The sequence below is a fragment of the Triplophysa rosa genome, linkage group LG10 (assembly GCF_024868665.1).
Source record: "Triplophysa rosa linkage group LG10, Trosa_1v2, whole genome shotgun sequence".
In the NCBI taxonomy this organism is placed as follows: domain Eukaryota; kingdom Metazoa; phylum Chordata; class Actinopteri; order Cypriniformes; family Nemacheilidae; genus Triplophysa; species Triplophysa rosa.
In genome coordinates, this window is record NC_079899.1 from 26,749,391 (window position 1) to 26,776,274 (window position 26,884).

Genomic DNA, 26,884 nt, shown 5'->3' on the forward strand with positions numbered 1-26,884 from the left:
CGCACACACACACACACACACACACACACACACACTCACACACCATATACAGTAAAGAGAAAACGCTGGAAAAATCCTGAAGGCACTTTAAGTCACTTTGGATAGAGGTGTCGGCCAAATGCATGAATGCAAATGTCAATGCAAATGTTTTTCCTGTGACCTGCCCTTTCACGACTTCATGTGAGGACACACGGGCGAGCCCAGCTGCCTGTTCACATTCAACATGACACACTGTGAAAGATCCACTGAAGCCAAGCTGTTACGTGTCCTTTCATGAAATAAAAGCACATTACAGACGGATGCTGTGAATGTATGTCAGCCGTCTGTACACACGCACACACACCTTCTCAAAGCATTTTAAACAGCATCTGCATCTAATGTTTGTCTGATAATAGAAAGAAGAAATAATGTCTGAAGAACAGATGCTGTTACAGACACTCTGAGCTCAGATTTACAGTGGGAAATGTGTTTCACATTCATCTCAAATCTGAACGTTTCTGTTTTGGTTTCTGTGTGCTCCTTCTGTTCTGAGACAAACATGATGGGATTGAGCTTTCACACGGATGAGCTTTCGGTTTTTAGTTTCTGTACTCGGCTAGTGTCATGGGGCAAAACTACACGAAAATGTCATAGTACTGAGACAGCCTTGGTCAAGGTCTCCAATGATCTGTTAATAGCCTCTGATTCTGGTTCTCTTTCTATTCTTATCCTTTTGGATCTTAGTGCTGCTTTTGATACGGTCAACCACAACCTTTTACTCCAACGTCTGGAAACTGTCTTTGGTGTTTCTGGGACTGTTTTAACATGGTTTAGATCTTACCTCTCCGATCATCAACAGTTCGTATGTATGCGTGGTAGCCGGTCTGAGACTGGTTTTGTCTGTACGGGTGTTCCTCAAGGTTCAATTTTAGGTCCCTTACTTTTTAGCATTTACATATTTCCACTTGGATTGCTTTTAAAATCACTTGGGATTAATTATCACTTTTATGCAGACGATACTCAGATTTACATTCACTCTAAGCCTAGTCAAAATTGGGATGTTCCTTTTTTAACACATTGTTTTGCTTATTGGCACCTCCCATCAGCTTTGTAAAGCTGGTTCACTACTCTTAAACGTTGATGGCTCTGTTTTGGAACCACAAGCCAAATTAAAATATCTAGGAGTAATATTTGATTCAAGCTTGTCTCTCATGTTCAGTACACCGTAAAGAACTCACCTCAGAAGTATTGCTAGACCACGTTCTATGTTATCCCTTTCCATGACTGAAAGGTTTATAAATGCTTTCGTTTTCTCCCGTATTGACTATTGCAATGCCCTTCTTGCTGGGGTTCCTAAAACCACACTTAACAAATTGCAATATGTGCAAAATTCAGCTGCTAGGATCCTGACCGGAGTGAGGAGAAAAGAGCATATCACACCAATTCTAAAGTCTCTGCACTGGCTCCCGGTCAGGTTCCGAGTTGACTTTAAAGTCCTCATGCTCACATATAAGGCACTGCATGGTCTGGCCCCTCAGTATCTGTCTGCTCTCTTAACTTTATACACACCTAAGCGTCATCTACGCTCCTCACAAGCAGGTCTATTGGTAGTCCCGCAGACACGGTTACGTTCTGTAGGGGACAGAGCTTTCTCATCCTATGCTCCTAGACTTTGGAATGCTCTGCCTACTCACATCAGAGACGCACAGAATTTAAATATGTTTAAATCTTATTTAAAAACGTACTTTTTTAGGTTGGCTTTTTCCTGACTTTTATGTATTTAATTGTTTATGTTTATATAAGCCTTTTTTGTGTGTGTGTTGTATTATCATTTGCTTTTATGTAAAGTGCCTTGAGAAGCCACTTTAAAGGCGCTATATAAGAATGAAGTATTATTATTATTATTATTATTACACTTCCCATCATGCAGCACATGAGCTAAAACAGATGTTTACATTCTTCTATGGTTGTGATGAATATACTTCAGTGTACTTCAAGTTCATTATCATTTATACAAGAAGAGTTAGGCAAAGTTCTAATATATTTAAGTATACTTTATTTAGTGAGTAATAGCTACTTGAAGGTGTGCTGTTATATAACCACTTGGGACTAAATTTACCCACCTTTACTTTAGATTACAATAAGTGTATTCATAGTCAACTTGGAGTACACAACTTGTTTTTTGAGTGCACAACCACATTTCTGATAAATACATCAAAGTACACTGAACGTATACTTTCCTGTTTTTTGTTGAACTTGTTTGTAAGGGATTCATGAGATGAGTAAGAAAGACTGAAGTGAAATTGCCCAAAGAGTTATTTTTTTATTAATGCTAAAATGTAATTTAATGCAGTGCAAAATGTAAAATACAGGTAAAACAACTGTAAAAAATGAATACGGAAAATTTCTTCATATTAATACAGCATATTGTGCCCTATTTTAACAGATTTTTTTTAGAGTGCACTCTCAGTTTAGTTCAAATCAAGTCACGAGTTTCTCCATTTAGCATCACAGTCCATCCTGATATTAACTGGAAATCAACTTTAATGTCTGATGATATATTCAGAGAGGTGAGCTGTAGATCTGATCCGAGCGGAGAATGACAAACTGAAGATTATACAGTCATGTCTCTCGACAGCATCAATCTGATCAATTATATCAAACCACCACAACGCCACACGCCAGAAATATCCCTATAACATGACATTTATTTATAAATCCTGATTTGCATGGCCTCCCAGACGTGGAAAATTCTGGAATGGAATTCTTACTTCATTTTTACACATAACACAATTATAAATAAATTCATATACTTTTTTGACCTCTTGAGCTTCAGGTATGATCTAAATCTACATTAAAATAGATTACATTTAAAACAGATGAAATCAGACTACATTTATGTTTAGTTTAGTTTTCTTTTTCATTCAAGTGACTACTTGAAAGTTTGATTTGACACATGATAAGCTTTATTCTTATTAATAGAGCTGGTGATTTTAAAAATGGATCTCAGAAAAAATGGAGCATCCAAATGAAAAAACTGAGTTGAGTGCAGTAGTGTTTCTTGAATGGTGTTCAGATGATGTTACAGTATATGATCAGATGCAGAGAAGTTAATTCATGCATTCATGACATCAAGACTAGATTACTGTAATGCACTGTTAGGTGGTTGCCCTGCAGGCTTATTACAAAAACTCCAATTGGTCCAAAACGCGGCAGCTCGAGTTCTTACACGTACAAAAAAGTATGAACATATTAGCCCGGTTCTGTCAACCTTGCACTGGTTACCTATAAAGCATCGCGTTAACTTTAAAATCTTGCTTATTACCTATAAAGCCTTACATGGTTTAGCTCCTCAGTACTTGAATGAACTCCTTTTGTATTACAGTCCTTCACGTGCATTACGCTCTCAGGCGTCCTGTCAGTTGGTAATACCTAGAATTTCAAAATCAAGTGCAGGTGGTAGATCCTTTTCCTATCTAGCGCCTAAACTTTGGAATAGTCTTCCCTGCACTGTCCGGGAGGCAGACACACTCTGTCAGTTTAAATCTAGACTAAAGACGCATCTTTTTAATCTTGCATACACTACTCTTCCATAATATAAATCTTCAGAGGGTTTAGGCTGCATTAGTTAGATCAACCGGAACCAAAAACACAACTGATGTACTTGTTGCATCAAAGAGTACAGAACAGTACTCTACTCTCAGCCAGTCTTGTCTCATTGTTCCAAGGTTACCACAGCGAGCAGGATGCAGTTCATGGCCTGACCTGATGGTAGAGCGGAGAATGGGAAGTGGGGACCTGACAAGAGCTGAGATGATAGAGCTGGATAAAGAAGGACGCGGTCTCTTGACATGTCTTCACCACAAAATTTCAAATGCTATTAGATTATTAATGATAATCTTAAACTATAATTTATTTTATTATTAAGTTTATTTATTTTATTTAGCCTTGTTGTGCAAGCTCTCTGGAGCTTGTGCAGAGGCAGCAGCTTTTGCCAGAGGGGAACTGGAATCCCCTGGTTGGGCCTGGGTTCTCCTGAGGTTTTTTTTCTCGATTAGAGTTTTGGGTTCCTCGCCACCGTTTGCATACTGTTTTTGCACTATCTGCCTGACCGGGGGGGCTGCTTTAGAATTTTAAAGTTTTACTTAATTAATATTGCATATAGGAATTTATTATCTGTTATATTTGACCTGTGCTTCTCTCTCCTTTATCCTAAATGTGTGCTCTCACTGAGCGTGTGTGTGTGTGCGTACTTGTCTGTGTACGTACGTGTGTGTGTGTGTGTGTGTGTGTGTGTGTGTGTCTGTGTGTGTGTGTTGTGTGTGTGGAGTGTTTTGTGTGTGGGTGTGTCTGTCTTCTGTGTTTTCAACCTTTTCTTGTTTTTGCAGGTACAACTTTGATTGTTTTGCTTGTAGTCAATGTGTCTCATGTACAGCTGCTTTGTAACAATGAAAATTGTAAAAGCGCTATATAAATAAAGTTGAGTTGAGTGAGTAGATGTGTGAACCCCGCTGGCGTTTCCTCATGTACGGTTACAGCACAGCTTGAACCTGTCTCATCCTCACCGTGTTTTATATTAAACAATAAAATATGCTCTTAAAAATCCACAGTGTTTCGTGTTCGGAAGAGTTTGTGTGAAGAGTTCGGTTCCAAAATGAGATAACTTACAAAAAGATTAAAAAAAGATTTATGAGATAAATTACAAAATATTTTTTTTAAATGTTTTTACCGTGTTTTATTGTGTTAGTTAGATGTGTTTTGTTTTGTTTTGTGGCTTAAATCAAAACAAACCAATTTCAGTTTGATTGGTGTTAATTGGAATGCACAATAAAAAAACATGATTTATGAGTTACCAAACTCTTCATATATATATATATCAAACATATTAAAGAAGGTTTTAAAGGAAAATATACACGCTATTTTTTATATATATGAATGGTTCCTTCAAACATTTATCATAGTTATTCTTATTTTCCCATGAAAGTTTTTGCTCTTTAAATATGAACATTTCGTTTTTACCGACTGGACTTGTTGACCCACATGTGTGACCTGCTCTGATAAATCATCTGATGATGTAAAGTCTCATGTACTGTTCATCTGAAGAGCTGCAGGTTTCTTTTCACCAGAGACTTTAAAGTGCAGATTATTTTGATGATAACTTGAATTAGACAGCAGTGCTTTCCCATCACACGTGTGTCATTATATTGTTTAAATCAGACAGATCCAGGCCACATGTTGTCCTGCTCATGGGAAATTCAATCATCTGCATCTGGTCTGTAGGGATCAAAGTGACCTGAGATGCAGGTAAAGGGTCTTGACTTCAGCTATGTGACTACACATCATATATCTGTTCACAAAATGCACGATGAATGAGAATGACATTTTGATGTAGACGTTAAAACAACAGAAATGAGAATTCTGTTCTCATTTATTCATCCTCATGACATGTCAAACCTTTCTTTCGTCTACAGAACACAACAGAAGATATTTTGAAGAATGTCGAACATCAAACGACTCTGAACTTCATTGACTTCCACTGTGTGAACACAAACCCACTGAGAAATTTCTCAAAATATCTTTTGCTGTGAAAGAGTCAAATACTAAATGATTTAGGGTGTGAACTATTCTTTTAATGCTGACTGTGACATTGCTGTTGCTTGGGCAACGAGGAAAGAAGATTTTTTACATACAGTATGTGTGTATTCTTTTACACCCAACATTTCGTTCAAGCAGCCGAATAAAACAAGCCCATGTTTTTACCTCTCCTCATGTGTCCCCTCCCGTCTGAGAAAGAGGAGGCGATTGTGAATGGACGCCATAGCAGCATCGCTGCTCTCAGATGACTGTTTCCATAGCAACACACAGAGCGCTGTGGTATAAAACACACACGCTTTCTCAGATGAGATTCAGAAACTCTGAGCAGCCCCGCCGACAAGCACAACAAACTCACTCGCATCCACAGACACCCTCCACCAGCCCGATGATGCTGAGGCCGAAAGACCTGTGTCAGGGCTCCGGAACCAAAACTTTCCTGGAAGCCATGCAGAGCGGCAAAGTTCACCTCGCTCGCTTCGTGCTGGACGCTTTGGACGGTCGCATCATCAACTCCAAGGCCGAAGGCGGCCGCACACTCCTGATGCACGCCGTGTGCATTCAGGACAACGCCACGAGGTCCAAATTCACCCACTTGCTCTTGGAGAAAGGTGCGGACGTGAACGTTCCAGACGACCAAGGGCGCACGGCTTTGAGTCTGACCTGTGAACTGGGATATCTGGACGCCGTCAAGCTCCTGGTGCAGTTCAACGCCGACCCCGAACTCATCGACACGTGGGGCAACAGCGCCTTGATGTACGCCGCCTGCGGAGGACACGACCACGTTTTGGAGTTCCTGGTCAGGGCGTTTAAGAAGTTAGGACTACGGCTGGATCGTATCAACCACGCGGGACATTCTGCCGTCCAGGTGGCGGATTTCTTCGGTCACAACCAGTGCGTCCAAGCCCTCAGCAGCTGCGGAAAGAAGGCCGTCAGTCTCACGGACAGCAGCGGAGAACCCGCAGAGGATCTCAGGTGGCCCAATCGCCTCCCCATGCAGGTTTTGGAGAAGTTCTCCCGAGCGAAAGCCCAGAGCAAAAAGGAAGAAGCCTTTCCGGCCTTGTTTCAGAGACAGCTGCGCGTGGGAGAGAGCAACAGCCTGCGGATTCGCTTCCGGCGCCCACCGCCGTCGTCCACGGAGAGCATGGTTACCAACCACTGCCAAGCCTTAAACAAAATGTCCGAGAGACGTCCGGCCGAAGACAGACAGGAGCTGTTATTTACCTCCAAACAGATTCACAACTCCGTCCTCAAAGAGACCGGTGGAGGCAGACGGATGGATTTCACTTCGGAGCGGTGTCCACCGGTCAAACATGACGGCGATGAAAAGCCGCTCTGGGGAAAAGCCAAATCCTTCAACCTGGACCTGAAGAGCAGCAGAAAACAATCTTATCAGGGCGATGACCCAGAGACAGGCAGATCGGCCAGCAGATTCAAAAGAGCGTCGCTTCAGGAAGAGAAACCTCTGGTGGCCAAGTTCTACTCCCAAATCAACGCCAATAAAAAAGAGAGATCGGAAGGGCTGGAGACACAGCACAACGGTGACGTCAAATGCAGAAGAGACATTTCCAAAAAACTGGGCAGACGGAACAAACTTCTCTTGGGTCGGGAGGAGTTGGAACCTGAGAGGCTCAAAGGTGAATCTTCAGGTGGTCTCGGCGGGTTGGGAAGCAGATTACTGCGCAGATTCACCGCTCCGGAGTTCTTGAGACACATCCGAGAATCAGACGCGGGTCAGAAAAAAGGCAAGATGTCTCGCTCCGAGACCTTTCCGTTGACACACACACATCAGAGAGTTAACGGCCAACCCAGTGTGGACAGCATCAGTGCCGTCAGATGTGAGTTTGAGAATCATTCTGCCTTATTTCATTCTTAAATTAATGATTATCATCACAGACATATATTTATTACCAGAGATCTAAAGAAATGATATTTATTATAAAGAAATAATATTTATGGCCATTTAGAATGACCAGGAATGTGAATGTAAAGATATTTTAACAGTTGTTTAACATTTCTTGTACTAAATAAATATCAAACATTCCGGTTCTTGTATCTGTAGATGTGTTTGTGTGTGCTCCTCGTAAACAAATGTTATTATTGCACCGTAATGCTGTATTTTGCTTTGATTATGATACAAACATGTTTTGTTTTTGAGTTTGTGTTGTCTTTAACAAGAATACCTGAGAATCCAATCATATATCTGGTGTAAATATTTACTGTGCATATTTAAAATCTACATTTATTCTGCTTTTCTTTTCTTTTGATAGACTAAAAACTTACAATAAAACAAATGTATCAACTTAAACTAAATCATGTTTGTATGCAAAGTATTCTGTTTTTTTTCAAGTATGTTAATAAAATCATTGCATACATGTGGAATCTGGATGTGTGAAAGAAATAAAACCTTTGTCAGCGAGTTTTTTTATCTACATGATTTATTCATTCAAAAAATATTAAATTCCTTTCTCTTTTCATCAACATACAAACACAAGCACGCAAAACATGAGTCACCTGTTTTCAGCCGTGTTCTTCGCTTCAATCAACACACGCGCACGCACGCATGCACACACACACACACACACACACACACACACACACACACACACACACACACACACACACACACACACGCGCACACACACACGCACACACACACAGGCTTTGGTTGACTATCCCCGTGGGGACAGTCCATAGGCGTAATGTTTTTATACTGTACAAACTGTATATTCTATCCCCTATCCCTAACCCTATCCCTAAACCTAAAGATCATAGAACACTTTTTGCATTTTTAGATTTGTAAAAAATATTGTTCTGTACAATTTATAAGCTTTTGTGCCCATGAGGACCTCAATTTTGGTCCCCACAGTGACACGAGTCCCCATGTGTTGGTGTGTATTCAGGTTTAGGTCCCCACCGGGATATACAAACATGAACACGCACACACACACGCACACACGCACACACACACACACACACACACAGGTTTTTTGTGGTGAAAAAATGTTCTTCAGATTATGGTATAAAGAGGTGGGTCTTTAAAGAACCTTTGACTGAATGGTTCTTTGTGGAACCCAAAATGGTTCTTCTGTGACATCGCTGTGAACAACCTTTGAAGAACCTTTATTTTTAAGAGAGTATAGAAAAACCTCAGGACACACAGAACCGGTCAAAATCATCCCATCTGTCAGGCTTCAAAAAAAATTATAATTCAGAAACCAAACTCATGTTTGTGTTCTGTAGAGAAAATAGCAAGACAAAAGTATGAGTAATAACTGTGAGTAATACATTTTTATTTGTGGGTGAACTGTTCTTTTATAAAACACTTAGATGTTTGCTACACTCCTAAAAAGAAAGGTTCTCAAATAGTTCTTTGTCAAGCTGTTTGGTTTCATAAACAAGCTTTAACATCCAGACGCTTTCTGTTTCAATAAAGGTTCTTTGTGGTGGAAAACGTTTCTACACACTAAACAAAATGTAAAAGAATTGAAGCTGTGACTCTCGGGGGTACTAAAAATGGTTCTTCTATGGCATCGCTGGAAAGAACTCTTCCTAAGACCTTTCTTTTTAGGAGTGTATGACCTGTTTGTCTGAAACATGAATATGAACCAAGAATTAAAACTCACACTGACAGAACAACTCTCTCTCTCTCTTCTACACTTTCATAATGAGAATTCTGGGAGCATCACAGCACAACAGAATACAGAAAACCACCATGAACGTTGCATCCAAACACACGTTAAATAAAACTTTCATCTTTCATAAACTGTAAATGCATGGGTTTACATTGTTAATTATGTACATTATTAGTTCTTCTGACGCTCACTGTGACTGATTTTAAAACCAGAGTTTGAAGAAAAACCCTTTTTAGCTCGGATGCAATATTTACACGGTTTACAAATCCACTCACAGCACCCTTTTCAAAAGCAGGTGCTCAAGTCAATCCATTGCAAAAATAATAAATAGGTCATTCAAATATGTACAGTAGGTTACAATGGCTCATTAAAAACAGTTGCACCCGTCAGTACTGACAAATCATGACATCATTTGTTTTCATCGTTTGCGAACAAAATTTAAGCTTTGAGCGACAATACATGCGAGCAAGCCAGTACTGAACGACCGCCAGCTTTTTGTGGAAAAAATGCTGATGATTCCTTCAAGTTCATTCCTGAAGTTTCCTTCAATTTCTGTTTTCCAAAACAGTCAAACGAAATACTTCAATATTTTGGATATGTAGAGTGCTCATTTAGGGGCAGAGAATGTGTGTACATTTACTCTTAAAAAGCACTGCCGTTTAAGCACCAATAAAACAACTCTGTGTGGAGTTCACGTCTCAACCATCGATATTCTGACCCCTTCACTGGTCTTCAGAGCATCTAACACGGTGAGGAGCCCCCCGGGGTCTCTGTGTGAACCGCTCAGCGCCGGCGGGAGGAAGGGAGGGAGAAGCTTCAGCAGTGAGACATGCGCTTGCGGTACTGCTCCACTAGAGGCACCAGACACTGAGGAGAGCTGGCCTGCAGGAGGAAAGGATGCTCCAGAAGATCTGTGGCACTCGCTCGTTCCAGCGGATCTCGGGTCAACATCCGGTCCAGGAAATCCTTCAGCACGGGGGACACCTGCGGAGAAACAGGACAGATGTGGCACATCAAACCAGCGCCGTGGCTTTGACTCATCTTACTGTAATAATACTCTTTATTTTAACTTGCTCATCATCACCTGATGAACGTTGCGTACGGTGGGGGCCGGCTCGTCTCGCAGACTCTTCATGGCAGCCACGGGTGTTTCACTGAAATACGGCGGTTCTCCATCAACCATCTCCACCACCATAATGCCCAGAGACCAAACATCCACCTGCAGATTTCACAACACATCTTGTCATCTGTCTTTAGTGATCGCATCAGCATCTCAATGTTACTGTGTTTTGACCCTCTGACCTCAGTGCCATACGGTGATTTTGAGATGACCTCAGGTGCCATCCAGTACGGCGTTCCCACCAATGACTTCCTCTTAGGAATATCTTTACTGATCTGGGCACAAAACCCAAAGTCTGACAGCTTGATCTGGAGGAAAAACAAAAACAGAGTATGAGCAGTGTTGCCAGATTGGCCGGCGGGTTCACGCCCAGCCCAAATGGGCTTCTTTTGAACATGTTAGACCGGAGAAAAATGCATTGGGCGGGTGGAAAAAATTGGGGCGGCTTATGAAATTAAAAACCCGCCCAAGCAGCTGGCCTTTTCCTTGCTTTTATTTAGTCGAGTTATTTCAAAACGTTCTAAAATAATGTGTAGTGATAATGTGCTGGTTATACTGAACCTGGTTAAGGAATAATGTGTTTATGAAGGTCACGTTATTCCTTAACAGAGCCCTTATTGGTTCAGTCTAACCAATCAGGTCTGGGTCTGGGATAGGCAGACCTGTCAATCAATCTACCGTTGAGATGTGATGACTCGTGAGTGACGGCCGGGGTTTTGGAGCAATAAAGGACCAGATTTTGAATATTGAAGCAAATCGCAATGCCAAAGTGGCCCAAATATATGTTGCACGGTAGGGAGAGTAACTCAAATCTCACAACGTGGATAACACATGTGGTGACAGACGACTCGAAGACTTTGTAAATATAACTGTTAGATTTAATTTCTGCATAAATACAAGCCCACAAAATCAAGGATTGTGAAGTGTTAAGCTCACTATACATTGCCGGCTATATATATATATTAGGAGGGTAGGAGGAAGGGATGCCTTCTGGCTATTCATGGGAGGAGGGGATTCCTTCTAAGCTAAACATTCTTTGTCCGAACTGCTATACCTTATTTGGTCATGAACCCCTGGACATACGAAACCTGCCAGATGTCTTTTGGCACCGTGTATAAAGACTTGTAGTTTCTAGAATAAATGAGTTCAAAAGCTTGATGCCTCTCTGTGTCTTGTTTTTGTGCTCCCAGATCTGCAGAAGAATTCTCTCACAACATCCAACATATTTATGATTTGATTTTACTGGTGATCCAAAACACAGAAAGAAATTTAGTGTTCGTAAGGAACCACAAATTTAACAATAACTATAACTGAATTCACAGCAGTTGAATGATTCAATAAAATCAAGATCAAAAATCGAAGTGAATATGGGATTCAAACAAACAGACAGACAGACAGACAGACAGACACAGGTTCAGACAAACAGCGGTACAGACAGACAGGCAGGGGTTTAGACAGACAGACAGACAGACACATGCTCAGACAGACACAGGTTCAGACAGACACAGGTTCAGACAGACAGGCAGGGGTTCAGACAGACAGACAGACACAGGTTCAGACAGACAGTGGTACAGATTGACAGCGGTGCAGACAGATAGGCAGGGGTTCAGACAGACAGACAGACACAGGTTCAGACAGACAGTGGTACAGACAGACAGGCAGGGGTTCAAACAGACAGACAGACACAGGTTCAGACAGACAGCGGTACAGACAGACAGGCAGGGGTTCAGACAGACAGACAGACACAGGTTCAGACAGACAGCGGTACAGACAGACAGGCAGGGGTTCAGACAGACAGACAGACACAGGTTCAGACAGACAGCGGTACAGACAGACAGGCAGGGGTTCAGACAGACAGACAGACACAGGTTCAGACAGACAGCGGTACAGACAGACAGGCAGGGGTTCAGACAGACAGACAGACACAGGTTCAGACAGACAGCGGTACAGACAGACAGGCAGGGGTTCAGACAGACAGACAGACACAGGTTCAGACAGACAGCGGTACAGACAGACAGGCAGGGGTTCAGACAGACAGACAGACACAGGTTCAGACAGACAGCGGTACAGACAGACAGGCAGGGGTTCAGACAGACAGACAGACACAGGTTCAGACAGACAGCGGTACAGACAGACAGGCAGGGGTTCAGACAGACAGACAGACACAGGTTCAGACAGACAGCGGTACAGACAGACAGGCAGGGGTTCAGACAGACAGACAGACACAGGTTCAGACAGACAGCGGTACAGACAGACAGGCAGGGGTTCAGACAGACAGACAGACACAGGTTCAGACAGACAGCGGTACAGACAGACAGGCAGGGGTTCAGACAGACAGACAGACACAGGTTCAGACAGACAGCGGTACAGACAGACAGGCAGGGGTTCAGACAGACAGACAGACACAGGTTCAGACAGACAGCGGTACAGACAGACAGGCAGGGGTTCAGACAGACAGACAGACACAGGTTCAGACAGACAGCGGTACAGACAGACAGGCAGGGGTTCAGACAGACAGACAGACACAGGTTCAGACAGACAGCGGTACAGACAGACAGGCAGGGGTTCAGACAGACAGACAGACACAGGTTCAGACAGACAGCGGTACAGACCGACAGCGGTGCAGACAGACAGGCAGGGGTTCAGACAGACAGACAGACACAGGTTCAGACAGACAGCGGTACAGACAGACAGGCAGGGGTTCAGACAGACAGACAGACACAGGTTCAGACAGACAGCGGTACAGACAGACAGGCAGGGGTTCAGACAGACAGACAGACACAGGTTCAGACAGACAGCGGTACAGACAGACAGGCAGGGGTTCAGACAGACAGACAGACACAGGTTCAGACAGACAGCGGTACAGACAGACAGGCAGGGGTTCAGACAGACAGACAGACACAGGTTCAGACAGACAGCGGTACAGACAGACAGGCAGGGGTTCAGACAGACAGACAGACACAGGTTCAGACAGACAGCGGTACAGACAGACAGGCAGGGGTTCAGACAGACAGACAGACACAGGTTCAGACAGACAGCGGTACAGACAGACAGGCAGGGGTTCAGACAGACAGACAGACACAGGTTCAGACAGACAGCGGTACAGACAGACAGGCAGGGGTTCAGACAGACAGACAGACACAGGTTCAGACAGACAGCGGTACAGACAGACAGGCAGGGGTTCAGACAGACAGACAGACACAGGTTCAGACAGACAGCGGTACAGACAGACAGGCAGGGGTTCAGACAGACAGACAGACACAGGTTCAGACCGACAGCGGTGCAGACAGACAGGCAGATGAACTCACCCTGCCGTCGAGTGAGAGCAGTATTGAATCACTCTTGATGTCTCTGTGAATGACGCCCTGTGAGTGGAGATACGCCAGCGCCTGCAGGACGGCCTCACACACCGTAGCGATCTGTTCTTCACTCAGTCTGAAGGCAAGACAGCACAACATCACATCACATCTGAGCTCTGTATTAGCACACCTCCTCGTGTGTCAGAAAACAACACCGGCATCATACACAATCTTCAGTATATAATGACAGGAGATCATCACAATAATCACTGTGCTCCTTACGGTTGCCATCGTCCAATCAGATTTTAGGGCTTTGTTTTGTAAAAGCACATTTAATGTTCTTCGTAATGAATTTGTTTTTATCACAGCAGAAAAACTAGAAGAACATTTCAGCAGCTTTCTGAAAAATCAGAATCCGTTGGGAAAGATCAGAATAAACCATTCATTGCATTTCAATTTTCACTCAACTGTGAGGTTTATTCATGTCATTTCATTCCCAGAGAAAGTCTTAAATCTGATGAAGTAAACTTGCTGATCTTTTTCTCTCTGGCACTCTGTGTAAAATCAATGGTGTCTCACTCGGGTCAGATCTTGTTCTTCTGTGATGTCAACATCGGTTTGGAATCTCAGGACCGATGGAATCAGAACACAAATCTAATCGACCCCGAATGTCATCACAACATTTGCTAATCTGATTGTAAAATGGAATAAAAGTCTCTTGCGCAGGATAAGAAGTGTCAACCCATACATGCCGTCTCACACATTCACTCATACACATCGCCCTCTTGTGGCATGAATAAAACACTACAGTCACATTAAAACACCATGAGGTCCAAGGCAAGCATCTTTAAATGACACTCATTACAATCAGAGACGTCAGGAGCAGTGTTGGGTAATTAGTTACTGTAATTGAATTACTTTTCCCCTGAAAAAATAAAGTAAGCGATTACTCTAATTTTTTCTGTAATTTAATTACAGTTACTTCTATTATAATTCAACTAAATACTGTGTGTAATATATGTGTGTGCAATAGTGGAATTGACATCAAAATTTAAAGTCTAATTTTAAAATCCGTGCTTTACTGTATAATTCTCACATTTGTCATACTTTAGTCAGTTAATAAGAGTACTTTATGTAGTTTTATATTATTTATTTGAATGAATTAAAAGAGCCGTTTCATGTCTATCCTTGAATCACTGAACTAATCAAAGTTGATGTAGGATATAGAAAGTCATTAGTAATAAGTCATTAAATACTTTTTGGAGAGAGTCATTTGTACAGTAATCTAATTACACTATTGAATATGTCATTAGTAACTAGTAATGCATTACTATAAATTACTTTTTCAGAGGAACTTGCATAACAACCTTGAATTTAAAGTTCCCATTCTGTGAACTACTGACAATATTTCTTCCAAATTTCTAATAAAAATATTGTTTCTATTTGCAGAGAATGAAAACTGGAGAAACAGGTGAAGATAACAGAAAAGATGCTCTGTGTTTTCAAACCTCAAATACTGCAAAGAAAACAAGTTCATATTCACTTCAGTCATATTTGTTGTTTTTATCTCAATGCCTGGTTGTATGTGGATTATGTTCTTCAATAAATAAAGTATATATATACATGCTGTGACATCATACCTGGTTTCAGAGACGATGTTTGTTAAAGCTCCTCCCTGTAGATATTCCATGATGACCCAGAGTTCCTCCTCCACAAGAGCGCTCTTAAACATCTCCACCACATTCCTGTGCTGATAATCCCTCATGATCACAACCTGTGAAGAGACGTCCATGTTAGAGATGAGACGGGTCGTCAGATTAGTGAAGGGACAGAAGAAAAACAGTCCGAAACATTTCTACTGGGGCTGCTCGATTATGACAAAAATCATACCTGTGGGTTATTCACCTCAATATTGTAATTGCGATTATTACTATTGATTAATAGATTTTACTTTGGACCTTTGAAATTTACTTGTGCAGCCCTAATTTCTACTGCATTACGTTTCCAGAAATCATGTTTTCTCCATTTCTCTTCTATATCATTATTAAAGAAATGAAAACCATTTAGAACTGAACAACAGAATTTTTATCTGTGTATTTGGTATCATCACAGTGCTGGGTTGGATTACAAAATAAAAAAAATGAAAAAAGATTTTTTTAAATAAAAAAACAATTGTTAAAATAAAATCGATCAATAAATAAAACTGTATGAGTAAACAACGGTATCAAACAGATTAAAACGTAAGAGTAAAGAACTGTAAAGAACAACAATAATCAAAACTTTTTTTTTGATCGCGGTTTGTGTTTACATAATATATGTCTGTGTACTGTGTGCGTGTTAAGTTTGTATTCATATACACATACATGCAGACATATTTAGGAAATATTGACATGTACTTATTTATATTTACCAATAATTTAGATTATATGTGGAAAAAAATTATTCATTTTTATATTTTTCCTAATATATACATGTACGTATGTGTATGCTTTTATAAATACAAAATTAATATGCACAGTACACAGACATTTATTATGTAAACTTTTCTGGCTGGAATGCTTCAGTCCAGATTGAAAAGATGAAACTATATGACCTCAGTTTAACTATAAATATCTTATGGTGACGGTAAATTCTTCATTTGTGTCAAGAGTTCATGTTTTTATTCCGCTCTAGTCTGTTTTATTCATGCTCATTCAACGATATGTTGTAAACCTGAACTGTGGTTTATACATGTTTCTTTCTAAACATAAAATGCTTGAAATGGTGTGTACGACATTGAGACCTGTGTGCCGTTTTACCTCATTGAAGAGAAGTTCTCGTCGCTGTTGTCTCCTGAGGTCCATCATTTTGACGGCCACCACTCGTCCGCTGTGTTTCTCGCGGGCGATGCACACCACACCCGTCGACCCCTCTCCGATCTTCACAAAGTTCTCCAGGTATGAGCGAGGGTCTCCTTTATCCACCACCATCTGCAGCGCTGCTTTGAACTGCTGGTGGGTGACTTTAGGGGGGTCGGGCGGGGGGCGCGGCGACGGGTGCAAAGGGGGTCTGAACGCGGGCGAACAGGTTCCCGGGGGGCTGTTGGCCAGGGAGCCGGTGGGTGAGGGGCGGGGTTGGGATGGGCTGTCCTGTCTGGGGTAAAGTCCTGGGTTCGGACAGCCGGAGTGTCTCATGAAGGGGTCCGGACCGGCGGGCCGATAACTGATGTTGGGTGAGAGGCTGATGGTGTAGCTTGAGGAGGAGCGGACGGTTTGGTGGGGTCTCACAAGAGGACTGTTGGTGCCGCTGTGCATATGTCTCATGGCTGCCTCTGCCTGTATCGTACCAGAGGATTCTCATGAAATCTGGCCTTTTCTTAAAACACTTGTAGCAACAAATTCCCTTTATATTCATTTAAAACAAGATAGGACATGTTTAAAAGCACTATAATTTCACAACTTTTACTGACAGTTTAACACAATTCTTAAAAATTCTCATTACAGTAACCATTTAAAACTGTCAATCTCACAGCATGTTCTGCTAAAAACAAGCGAAGACATGATGCCTAAGCAAGTTTTTATTAATCATACCTAATAAGACATTAAAGAATGATATTTTACTACAATACTATACATGTGAAAACTACCTGTATCGGTCATGAGAAGTCGTGTACACAGCCTGACAAGAGAATATTAAGTTTTTAAATAAAAAAAGATCAAGTCATTTGTTGTTAGCCATTTAAAAGGTGCTAGTAGATGTGTTTGTTCACATAAAATCAGACTTAATGCAAATATCTTTATGTGTGTTTAAACACTCTTTAAAAAACATTACGGCGGATGAGAATATCAGTCCTGGACTCTTCTTTCTTCCACTATTTCTTCATTTTTATTAAACATGAATATTCTGTCATTCGAGAACATCTACTAGTGGAACATCCAAATGTTTTTTCAGAATATTTTAATTTTACTCGGTTTAAATGACAAAATATGATGCACTCAGACAAATCGAGACGCGTTGCGGTTATGAGAATTTCAGCAGAAAAAGCAATAAAATACATAATTATTATGAAGTCAAAATGATGTTTTGTCCAAGGTAGAGAACACAATTATCTTTATTATGATGTTACCAAATTGAATGTTTTATAATTCAAATCTTAAGGCTAAAATACACTACAAAAGTTTAGACTTTTGCTCAGATTTTCAGTCTGGACTTGTTGCAGAAAGTCTGCGCCAGTCTGCAGATTTGATCAGTTAGTGTGTTTCTATCTGAAACTTTCCAAAAGTCTGCAAGTGTATGACGTCTAGTTTAAAACAATCTGTTCAGATTTTAAAAGTCTTGTAGTGTATTCCAGCCACTAACTGGCGTGATGTTTCAGTGGTTCCGTGAGGATCACCCAACATCATCTCATGTTTCGGACAACCTAATCAGCATGATTTCAGCATGTTAGTTTACCTTCAGGTCGTATGAGGAGAACGGTCTTCCAGGGCTGTTTTGAGGATGCACAAGTAGTCGGTTTGAAGTCCTCACATCAGGGTCTCCGTGCGGCTGACGTATAGGCATCGTAGGGCTATAGAAAAATGAAATGGGTCTGTGGTTGTGTGAGAACACGATGGGGAACTCTCTCCTCATCATGAGTCTCTCCGTCGGACTTCCCACATCTCCTCCCAGATACGTGGACCGGGGAGGCTCCGGGAAGTGTATGGGGGGCGGCGGAGGGGCCGGAAGAGCCGGAGGAGAAGGCGGGGGTCCCTCCAAAGACCTGGTGCTGACCTCATAAGTGGACTTTGCCCGGGGCAGGACGCCGTTGGGCTGCAGCGTGATGCTTTTCTTCAGACCCATGTACGGCGTACCGCTCTCGCTGTGGATGTTTCGTGACCTGTCGGGCCAGCGGGACTCGGGCTCATCGTGAGAGGGCTCCAGACCCTCGTACTGATACGCCTCGCCCTCGTTGACCTCCCCCAAGCGACCGAGCGACTGCGCTCTCTTGCGTGCCGACGGGCTGCTCTTGCGCAGGGAATTGGAGCTGGTGACGGACAGGCGGCTCATGTCCGACAGCATGGCTGAGATGTAGTCCCCGTGGCCGATCATACTACCTCGCACGATGGTCTGCGGAGGACAAGAGGAAGATTGTAATGAATGTGAGCTGAAACCCAGCGCTATTTAAAGCGCGTGTGAATTCACCTGGGTGTGGATCAACTCAAAATGACATTTCCCTCTAAGGAGGCTATTTCTGGACGACGTGTTGTTAAGAATAGGCCTAGTCAAGCTTTACGCTATCAAAGCATTTCTTGCAAATCAAAACCTAAAAACACATTTTTTTAACAGAAAGGCTGTGATTTGTAATGTTATTCTCATGTAACCAGGACAGAGTTGTGTACTTTTGGCTTAATAGTGATATGAGGTTTGAATGCAGAACTGGAGCAAAAAACACTTTTCTTTAGAAGAACGAATGCACAATAAGATATACGTATATACTGTATATATATATCAAATGTTGATTCAGCTGTATGATTGCTAAAAAAAATGTAAAAATATGTAAAAAAAACATGGCACATATCATGAGAGTGACTGAAAATAATTTTAAAAGGTCAGAGCCACACATAATTCAAAGCACAAGCATACATGTGAGTTTATCTGCACTATTTAGCCGTCACGTGCTACATTACTGTGGCCTTGACAAAAGTGACACCAGCTTAGGGCTGTGCCGATAAACGATATCATATCGAATCGCAATAGAATGTATTTAAAAAACGATGATAAGCTATTGGCATTTTGACTCGATATTTCTGCGAGTGATTGCGTGATATAAAGAATTCACATTTTTACTAGTGAAAATGTAATTACTGATATCAAAAATTAATATCCTGAGAATGATTGTGTCCAACGCCCGGTAGGGTATTTAAACTGCTCTCGGCCCAGTCAGTGGGAGAAGCATTTTGCAGCAGAAGTCAACAGAAGCGCATAAGTGTAATTGATTAATATTGTCTTATTGAGTTTAAACGCAGTGTCGTTGCTTAGTTGTTTACTGCCGCCGTGTCACGTGTTGAAGTCGCGTTTGTTCTCGTGCTGGTTTCGCTTGTTATTGTGAGATTTTGAAGGCGTGTCCTGCTGAATTCAATTGCGTGATTAAAACGGGAATTTAAGTGCGATTAACCACCATGAGCAGCGGTCGCGTGCAGCCCTCACCGTATGATGACCGAACAGCGTAAAGACCATCGACTCTACCTGAGTGACTCCACCGAGCAAGGACACCGACAAGGCACTTCAGTATTAACTTTTTGCACTTCTATTTATTCTCTTGTTATTTGTCTTGTATATTTCTTATTCCCCGCTTTTGAATATGTGTTTTCAAATCCCTATTGTTACTACAACTCGTAAATCACCAGTATCACGTAGAAGGCCACGCAATTCTAATGCTGATAATCTGCGCACTCTTTCAACGTCCACAACTACCTCATTTACATTTCCCATCGGTTTATGGAACTGCCAATCTGCTGTAAACAAAGCAGATTTCATACAGCTATTGCTAAACACTCTGGTCTTTCTCTTTTAGCACTTACTGAAACCTGGATCAAGCCAGAGGACACTGCCACACCGGCTGCTCTCTCAAATAACTACACTTTCTCCCACAGCCCACGCATATCAGGGAGGGGTGGAGGAACCGGTCTACTTATCCCCAACAACTGGAAATTCAAACAGCTGGCACCCTCATGTGACAACATCTCCTTCGAGTCACATGCTGTTACTATAATCCACCCTGTGAAAACTCATGTTGTAGTCATCTATCGTCCCCCAGGTCAGCTTGGACATTTCTTGGAGGAGTTGGATACGCTTCTGTCATCCTTCCCCGAGGATGGTACTCCTCTGGTGGTACTTGGAGACTTCAACATCCACCTTGAAAAACCACATGCTGCCAACTTCAACAACCTGACTGCGTCGTTTGACCTCAAGCGAGTTCCCACTTCAGTAACCCATAAGTCTGGTAATCAACTTGATCTTATCTACACACGACACTGCTCCATTCATCGCTCCCAGGTCACCCCGCTGCACACGTCGGATCATTTCCTCATCACTCTTGATCTCGACCTAACTTCTCCAGACACATGCTTCCCCACTTCCCCCCACATTCCGGCGCAACCTGCGATCACTTTCTCCCTCCCGCTTATCATCTGCGGTCTCCGCTATGCTCCCTCCCTCTGAACAGCTCTCTCTCTTGGATACTAACAGTGCCACCCACTCTCTTTGCTCTACACTAACCTCCTGCTTAGACAACCTATGCCCTCTAACATCTAGGCCATCTCGTGCATCCCCTTCTGCCCCCTGGTTATCTGATGTTCTCCGTGAGCATCGCGCCACGCTCAGGTCTGCTGAGAGAAAGTGGCGCAAATCTAAAGAACCTGCTGACCTCGGTCTCTATCAGTCTCTCCTCTCTTCTTTCTCTGCTGATGTCTTCTCTGCAAAAACCCAGTACTACCATGCTAAAATTAAAGACTCGCCTGACTCTCGTACTCTCTTTAAAACCTTCTCTGCTCTTCTTTGCCCGCCTGCGCCCTCACCTGCATCCGACTTAACAGCTACAGACCGGTATCACACCTTCCCTTCATTTTCTTGAACGGGTGGTATGTAACCAGCTCTCATCCTTTCTCACCCAGAACAACCTCCTGGACAGCAACCAGTCTGGTTTCAAGAGCAGTCAATCCACTGAGACTGCACTGCTCTCTGTCATTGAAGCCCTGAGACTGGTAAGAGCTGCCTCTAACTCATCTGTACTTATCCTACTGGATCTGTCTGCTGCCTTAGACACTGTTAACCACCACATACTCCTGTCGACCCTCAAGGCTATGGGTGTCTCTGGAGTGGTGCTACAATGGTTCAGGTCTTACCTCACAGGCAGGTCATTTAGAGTATCCTGGAGAGGAGAGGGCCCTGAGTCCCAACACCTCGACACAGGGGTGCCTCAGGGCTCAGTGCTCGGTCTGTTGCTATTTTCTATATACATGACATCCCTAGGCTCTGTCATTCGGAAACATGGCTTTTCCTATCACTGCTATGCGGATGATACACAACTCCACCTGTCATTTCAGCCTGACGATCCGACTGTCTCTGCACGTATTTTCAGCATGCCTAGCCAACATCTCGATCTGGATGAACAACCATCACCTGCAGCTGAACCTTGCTAAAACAGAATCCCTTGTAATCCCTGCCGACACAAATATTCATCACAACTTCTCCATTGAACTGGGCTCATCAACCATCACATCTTCCAGAAAGGCCAGAAACCTGGGAGTGGTGATCGACAATCAGCTTAACTTCACTGATCAGGTTGCCAGCACTACCCGGTCTTGTAGATTCATCCTCTACAATATTAGGAAAATTAGACCTTTCCTATCCGAGCATGCTACGCAAGCCCTAGTCCAGGCTCTTGTTCTGTCCAGACTGGACTATTGCAATGCGCTACTAGCTGGACTTCCAGCTTGCACAACCAAACCTCTACAGATGATCCAGAATGCAGCGGCAAGAGTGGTCTTCAATGAACCGAAGAGAGCGCACGTCACTCCTCTCTTCACTAAGTTACCATTGGCTCCCTATAGTCACTCGAATCAAATTCAAGACTCTGCTTCTGGCCTACAAGACCACCACTGATTTGGCACCCCCTTATCTTCACTCACTAATGCAGACTTATGTACCCGCCAGATCCCTACGCTCTGCAAATGAACGACGTCTTGTGGTGCCATCCCAAAAAGGTAAAAAAATCTCTCTCACATACCTTCTCGGGATCGGTTCCACATTTATGGAATGATCTGCCCGCTGCTACAAGATCAGCAGATTCTGGAGCCATCTTTAAGAACCGTCTGAAAACACATCTCCTCCGTCAACACCCAACCGATCAGCTCTGACTTCTATCTCTTTTCTACTCTTTCAAAAAAAAACTTAGCTCTGTATACTGTGATGGGCTATATAAGACCAGTTTTCTTTTATTGCACTTCTGCTTTTTGTTGTCCTTATGTTGTTCCAATTGCTTCCATTGTTTCCCTCATCTGTAAGTCGCTTTGGATAAAAGCGTCTGCTAAATGACTAAATGTAAATGATTAAAAGCTATTCGGCTTACCATAGGCGTCTTTCCTTCAGCGCACATGAAGCAAATCGACCTGTCAAATTCATGCGTTTCAAAGACTATAAAAAGCAGTTATGTTTTTTTTTAACTATTATTCATATACAAGGGTGTAACTTTGGTTAGAGAAGTGGGGGGACACAAAATGGCGGAAAATGTTTTTGATTTGAATCCTATCACAAATTAAAAATACCTATGTTTTGCGTTGTTTTGATTGTTTAAATTGATTAAACCATGAAACCAAAAGGTGTTTTTATTGTGTAGCAAAAGTTGATGTTCGTGAAGGGGGAAATGCAAGTATTGACTGAGAAACGGAGGAAAGCTTGGCTTGTAAACCTGAATCTGCGGTCGGAAGGGGACGAGCCGGATGACTGTCTAAAATGCTTAACGAGGTTTAACGTACCTAAACTACGACCAGTGAAGCCCAAGTTTTGGTCAACCCTTGTCATAAACACGGTTACAATAACTAGTCCTTATCAAACAAAAAAAGTATTAATTCACGCGTTGCGTTCTTCCCCATAGAAGTCCATTATGGAAACTGCTTAACATAGCCCACTGAAACAACGACCACGTAAAAACAAATTTCTATTAAATTCAAATCAAAACTACGTGATTGAAAACAATCTTTCAGTGATCTTTTTTAGCGTGTGCACGCGACACGCGCATCGACACAGGCACTCTCTGTGTCCTGCTCGGTCTACTTATCCGTGGCGATGACGGCGTGTGGTTAAAAAAAATCATTACAAACCAATTTGAAAGTGAGGTGGACATGTCCCCCCTGTTCCCAGTGGAAATGACGCCCCTAGCCCATATATTATTATTACCGACCGTCCAAATCAGATTGGACGCAACAAGATGGCGGCCTCTTTCTTCTCTTAATAAAAATAAAAAGCAGGCGCGAATCAACCCATGTCTCTTAATTTGTTTAAAGGTTTTCTAATATATTACTGATATATTTAGAAAACCTGCTGCACAAACGACACACAAAATTGCTTAAATCATCTTCTGGTGTGAGTAGTTAACATTTCGTCACATTTACCCTCAACTAACGTTACAGACGTCATGTCGCACGCTGGCTTCCGCACGTTTTCGTACGGGCACGCGCCAAACTGCTTAAAGGTCTAATCAGACGAGCACTTTCAACAAGTTGGTATGATTTATTAGGGTCTTCATGAAATGTCTGGAACATATTTTGCTTAAAAACACTCAATGGCTGTGTAAACAAAACCCTTCCTGCCTAGTCAAAACAGCTATGCTCACAGCAACCCGTTTTGGTGCATGTCTCTTTAAATGATAATGAGTTACAGTGAACTCCACCCCTCTTCTGTCGGCGTGTCAACACAACACACGTGCAGTGGCAATGGTTTAGCTGAATGATATTTCCTGAACTCCTCTGCGGTTAGTTTCATCTTAAACGTCTCAAATCATTCGTCTGGAGACAAAAAAATCTCTGCAGATCTCAGCGGAATTACATGGATTATAGCGCTTGTCATTGACAAGTTATAACGTTACACACACAACGTGAGAGCTAGTTTGCTGTGACAGATTTTTCAGCCTAAGCACGAATGATTTGAGACGTTTAAAACGAAACTAACCGCAGTGTTTGCCCATTCATTAGCAAAACAAACAGCTTGCCGCAGCTGAACATATTAAAGCCAGAGGTGGGTAGAGTAGCCAAAATCTTTACTCAAGTAAAAGTACAAGTAACTAGAGAAATTGTTACTCAAGTAAAAGTCACTATTTTAAAAATTACTTGAGAAAGTAAAAAAGTATGCAATGAAAAAACTACTCAAGTAGCTAGTTACTTAGTATCTGATTATATAGGCCTACTACATAAAATTAATATTAACACCAATATTTTAATATTACATTTTAATCAATATTTTTAATTATCATGAACAGATATCTTTGCAATATACTAGGGAGACTAAAGAATAGACAAACACAGAAGAGACGAGCATTTCTGTAAATTTCATCTAGTCCTGATGTCAATGTAGTTTACACAACTTATTTAGAATAATAGACCATGTCAAACTAAAGCATGAACTAAACTCAGAGCATTTCCTAAGATGATCTAGAACATCTGCAGTGCTCTCTTAAATGAAATACACACTTTTGAACAAAGCTCATGTTTTCTCGTGTTGTGTCACGTGTGTGTTGTGAAACGCTCTTACTTGTAAACAAACAGTAAACAGTGAACCACACGCCCATCAACAAGTTTTCTTCCTTCTGTTCTTCAAATGTATATTTCTGCAAGCCCACGTCTCTGTGTCTGACAGGTAACGCGCATGTTGCTGTGTCTGACGAACAGGTCGCGCGGGTGCGCGCATATGGCGGGCATTTATCATTGCTGGCAAACAATATGACACATTTGCAGTTTTGATTGTATAGATATAGATTCATATCCACTTCATCCAACGCTCTTTGTGTTCTGCGTGTTCTTAAGTTTCGCGCTACGAGGAGTGAGTAATCCTGCTTCAGATGATTCAGATCGTGCTGCGAACTGAACAAATCATTTGAACTGATTCATTAGCCTATTCAAATGGTTTTGCCCATTGTTCAATTAATGCTTTCAAAAGAATCGATCACTCGGGAATGCCCGTAAAAAGAAATGACAACCTTGAAATAAACAACGCTTTTTATAATGCATATTTTAAAATGAAGGAACAAAGGAACGTCACGCAATGTAAGTTATGTAACGAAGTAAAAGTACAGATTTTCTATTAGAAATTTACTTAAGTAAGAGTAAAAGTACACACTTTTAATTTTAATTAAAAAGTACATATTTTCCAAAATGTTACTCAAGTAAATGTAACGAAGTAAATGTAACGAAGTAAATGTAACGCGTTACTACCCACCTCTGATTAACGCACAAAATGTATTAACATTCATACAGCTAAACTCCAAGCCCAGTTTCACAGACAAGGTTTAGTTTAAGCCAGGACCATGCCTTAGTGAATGCCTCACTTTTATTAAAATGCCTTAGAAGAATACATTACTGGTGTGCATCCTGAGACAAAATAATGGCACTGATATATTTTAAGATATTTCTGTGCAAGTTATATTCAGTTGAGACAGGACACACATTCATTTTAGTCTGGGACTAGCCTTAAGCCTTGTCTGTGAAACCGGGCCCAAGTGTCCATCTGCACTTATATACAGTAAGTTTAACACTGGCTTTGAATGTTCTATTTAGCCCGTGACTGACTTAGCTCCCTTCGCTATCATATGCTAACGTTATCCTCCTATATATACGGTACATTTACGTCAATTCAGACTGTTGATAAATATTACTTACATCGGTAGTTTTGTCTCGTTCAGTCGGTCTCGATCTCTCTTGAGGAACAACTCTGAAGCTAATCCTGCTTGTACTGTCCCAGGTTGAAAACGCACTCCGGTTTGAAGTGATTCACGCAAACAAGCAGGTTTTTACTTATGGTTTCTGAGGGATTTCCACTAAAAATAAAATAAATCCACTCCTGTCTCTTCCAAGGTTTGGACTCTGTGCAGCGACTACATTGCATGTTGTGCACGAACTTTAGCCATGGCGTCACGTACACCGCTGTCGCTTGTGAAAACAACAATGGCGGAGCGCGGTGGGTGGAACTGTGTAGATTAAGGGGCGGTAACAATATAATAAAATCCGCTTTGGACGTCACAATCGGAGCGAAATCTGAACGGCTCAATTTCTTACATGCTTGCAGGGAAAGGCACACCAAAACAAACTTACTGGGTTCTTATTTTTCACGTTTTCTGGGTTGCACCAAGGACCCGATTATAGCACTTAATCACAGAAAAAGTGGGGTTTTCATCTGATGTCTCCTTTAAAATCCAGTGTTTCCCGTCGTGTTTATGATTTTATGGTGGCGTTCGTGTGCTCTGTTTTTCCACATCACTTGAACTAGTGCACCAGACATCCACCGTAAGTGAGGAGATCATTTATAGTCGATAAATCGATCGAACAGAATCATTTAGAGGTCATCCTTCCCGGCTCACTTTCACCAACTGTGATCAATCAGGTGGAGGAGTGGGAATATCGTAAATACGAGTTACAAGCATATGACCAAAAGCGCCCCTGATATTTATGAGTGGAAAACACAACTCGCTGTTGTCACTTTGCTTATTTTAGGCCCGAGTTTTGCTTGCATGCCTCATTTTTAATTACAAG

The 26,884-nt window shown here is 42.0% G+C and overlaps 2 protein-coding genes across 2 annotated transcripts in view; one reads left to right on the forward strand and one right to left on the reverse strand.

Annotated features, from left to right (window-relative positions):
* Positions 1-5,572: 5,572 nt before the first annotated feature.
* On the forward strand, positions 5,573-7,971 carry LOC130560832 (inversin-A). The gene has a single exon (XM_057344878.1). The coding sequence runs from the start codon at positions 5,819-5,821 to the stop codon at positions 7,445-7,447; it is 1,629 nt and encodes a 542-aa protein (XP_057200861.1). The 5' UTR covers positions 5,573-5,818; the 3' UTR covers positions 7,448-7,971.
* Positions 7,972-9,805: 1,834 nt separating this feature from the next.
* Positions 9,806-26,884, reverse strand: part of LOC130560829 (serine/threonine-protein kinase PAK 4) — a 29,637-nt gene continuing 12,558 nt past the window's right edge. Inside the window, exons 3-9 of the mRNA XM_057344875.1 lie at positions 18,057-18,710; positions 16,424-16,939; positions 15,266-15,399; positions 13,635-13,761; positions 10,509-10,634; positions 10,291-10,425; positions 9,806-10,190 (exon numbers count right to left, since the gene is read on the reverse strand). Of these exons, the coding sequence (XP_057200858.1) occupies positions 10,023-10,190; positions 10,291-10,425; positions 10,509-10,634; positions 13,635-13,761; positions 15,266-15,399; positions 16,424-16,939; positions 18,057-18,710 (1,860 nt within the window). The 3' untranslated portion in view covers positions 9,806-10,022. The remainder of the gene's footprint in view (positions 10,191-10,290; positions 10,426-10,508; positions 10,635-13,634; positions 13,762-15,265; positions 15,400-16,423; positions 16,940-18,056; positions 18,711-26,884) is intronic.

Bases quoted from the DNA above. Each gene is read 5' to 3' on its own strand.
- LOC130560832 (XM_057344878.1), top strand. From the start codon at position 5,819: ATGACTGTTTCCATAGCAACACACAGAGCGCTGTGGTATAAAACACAC.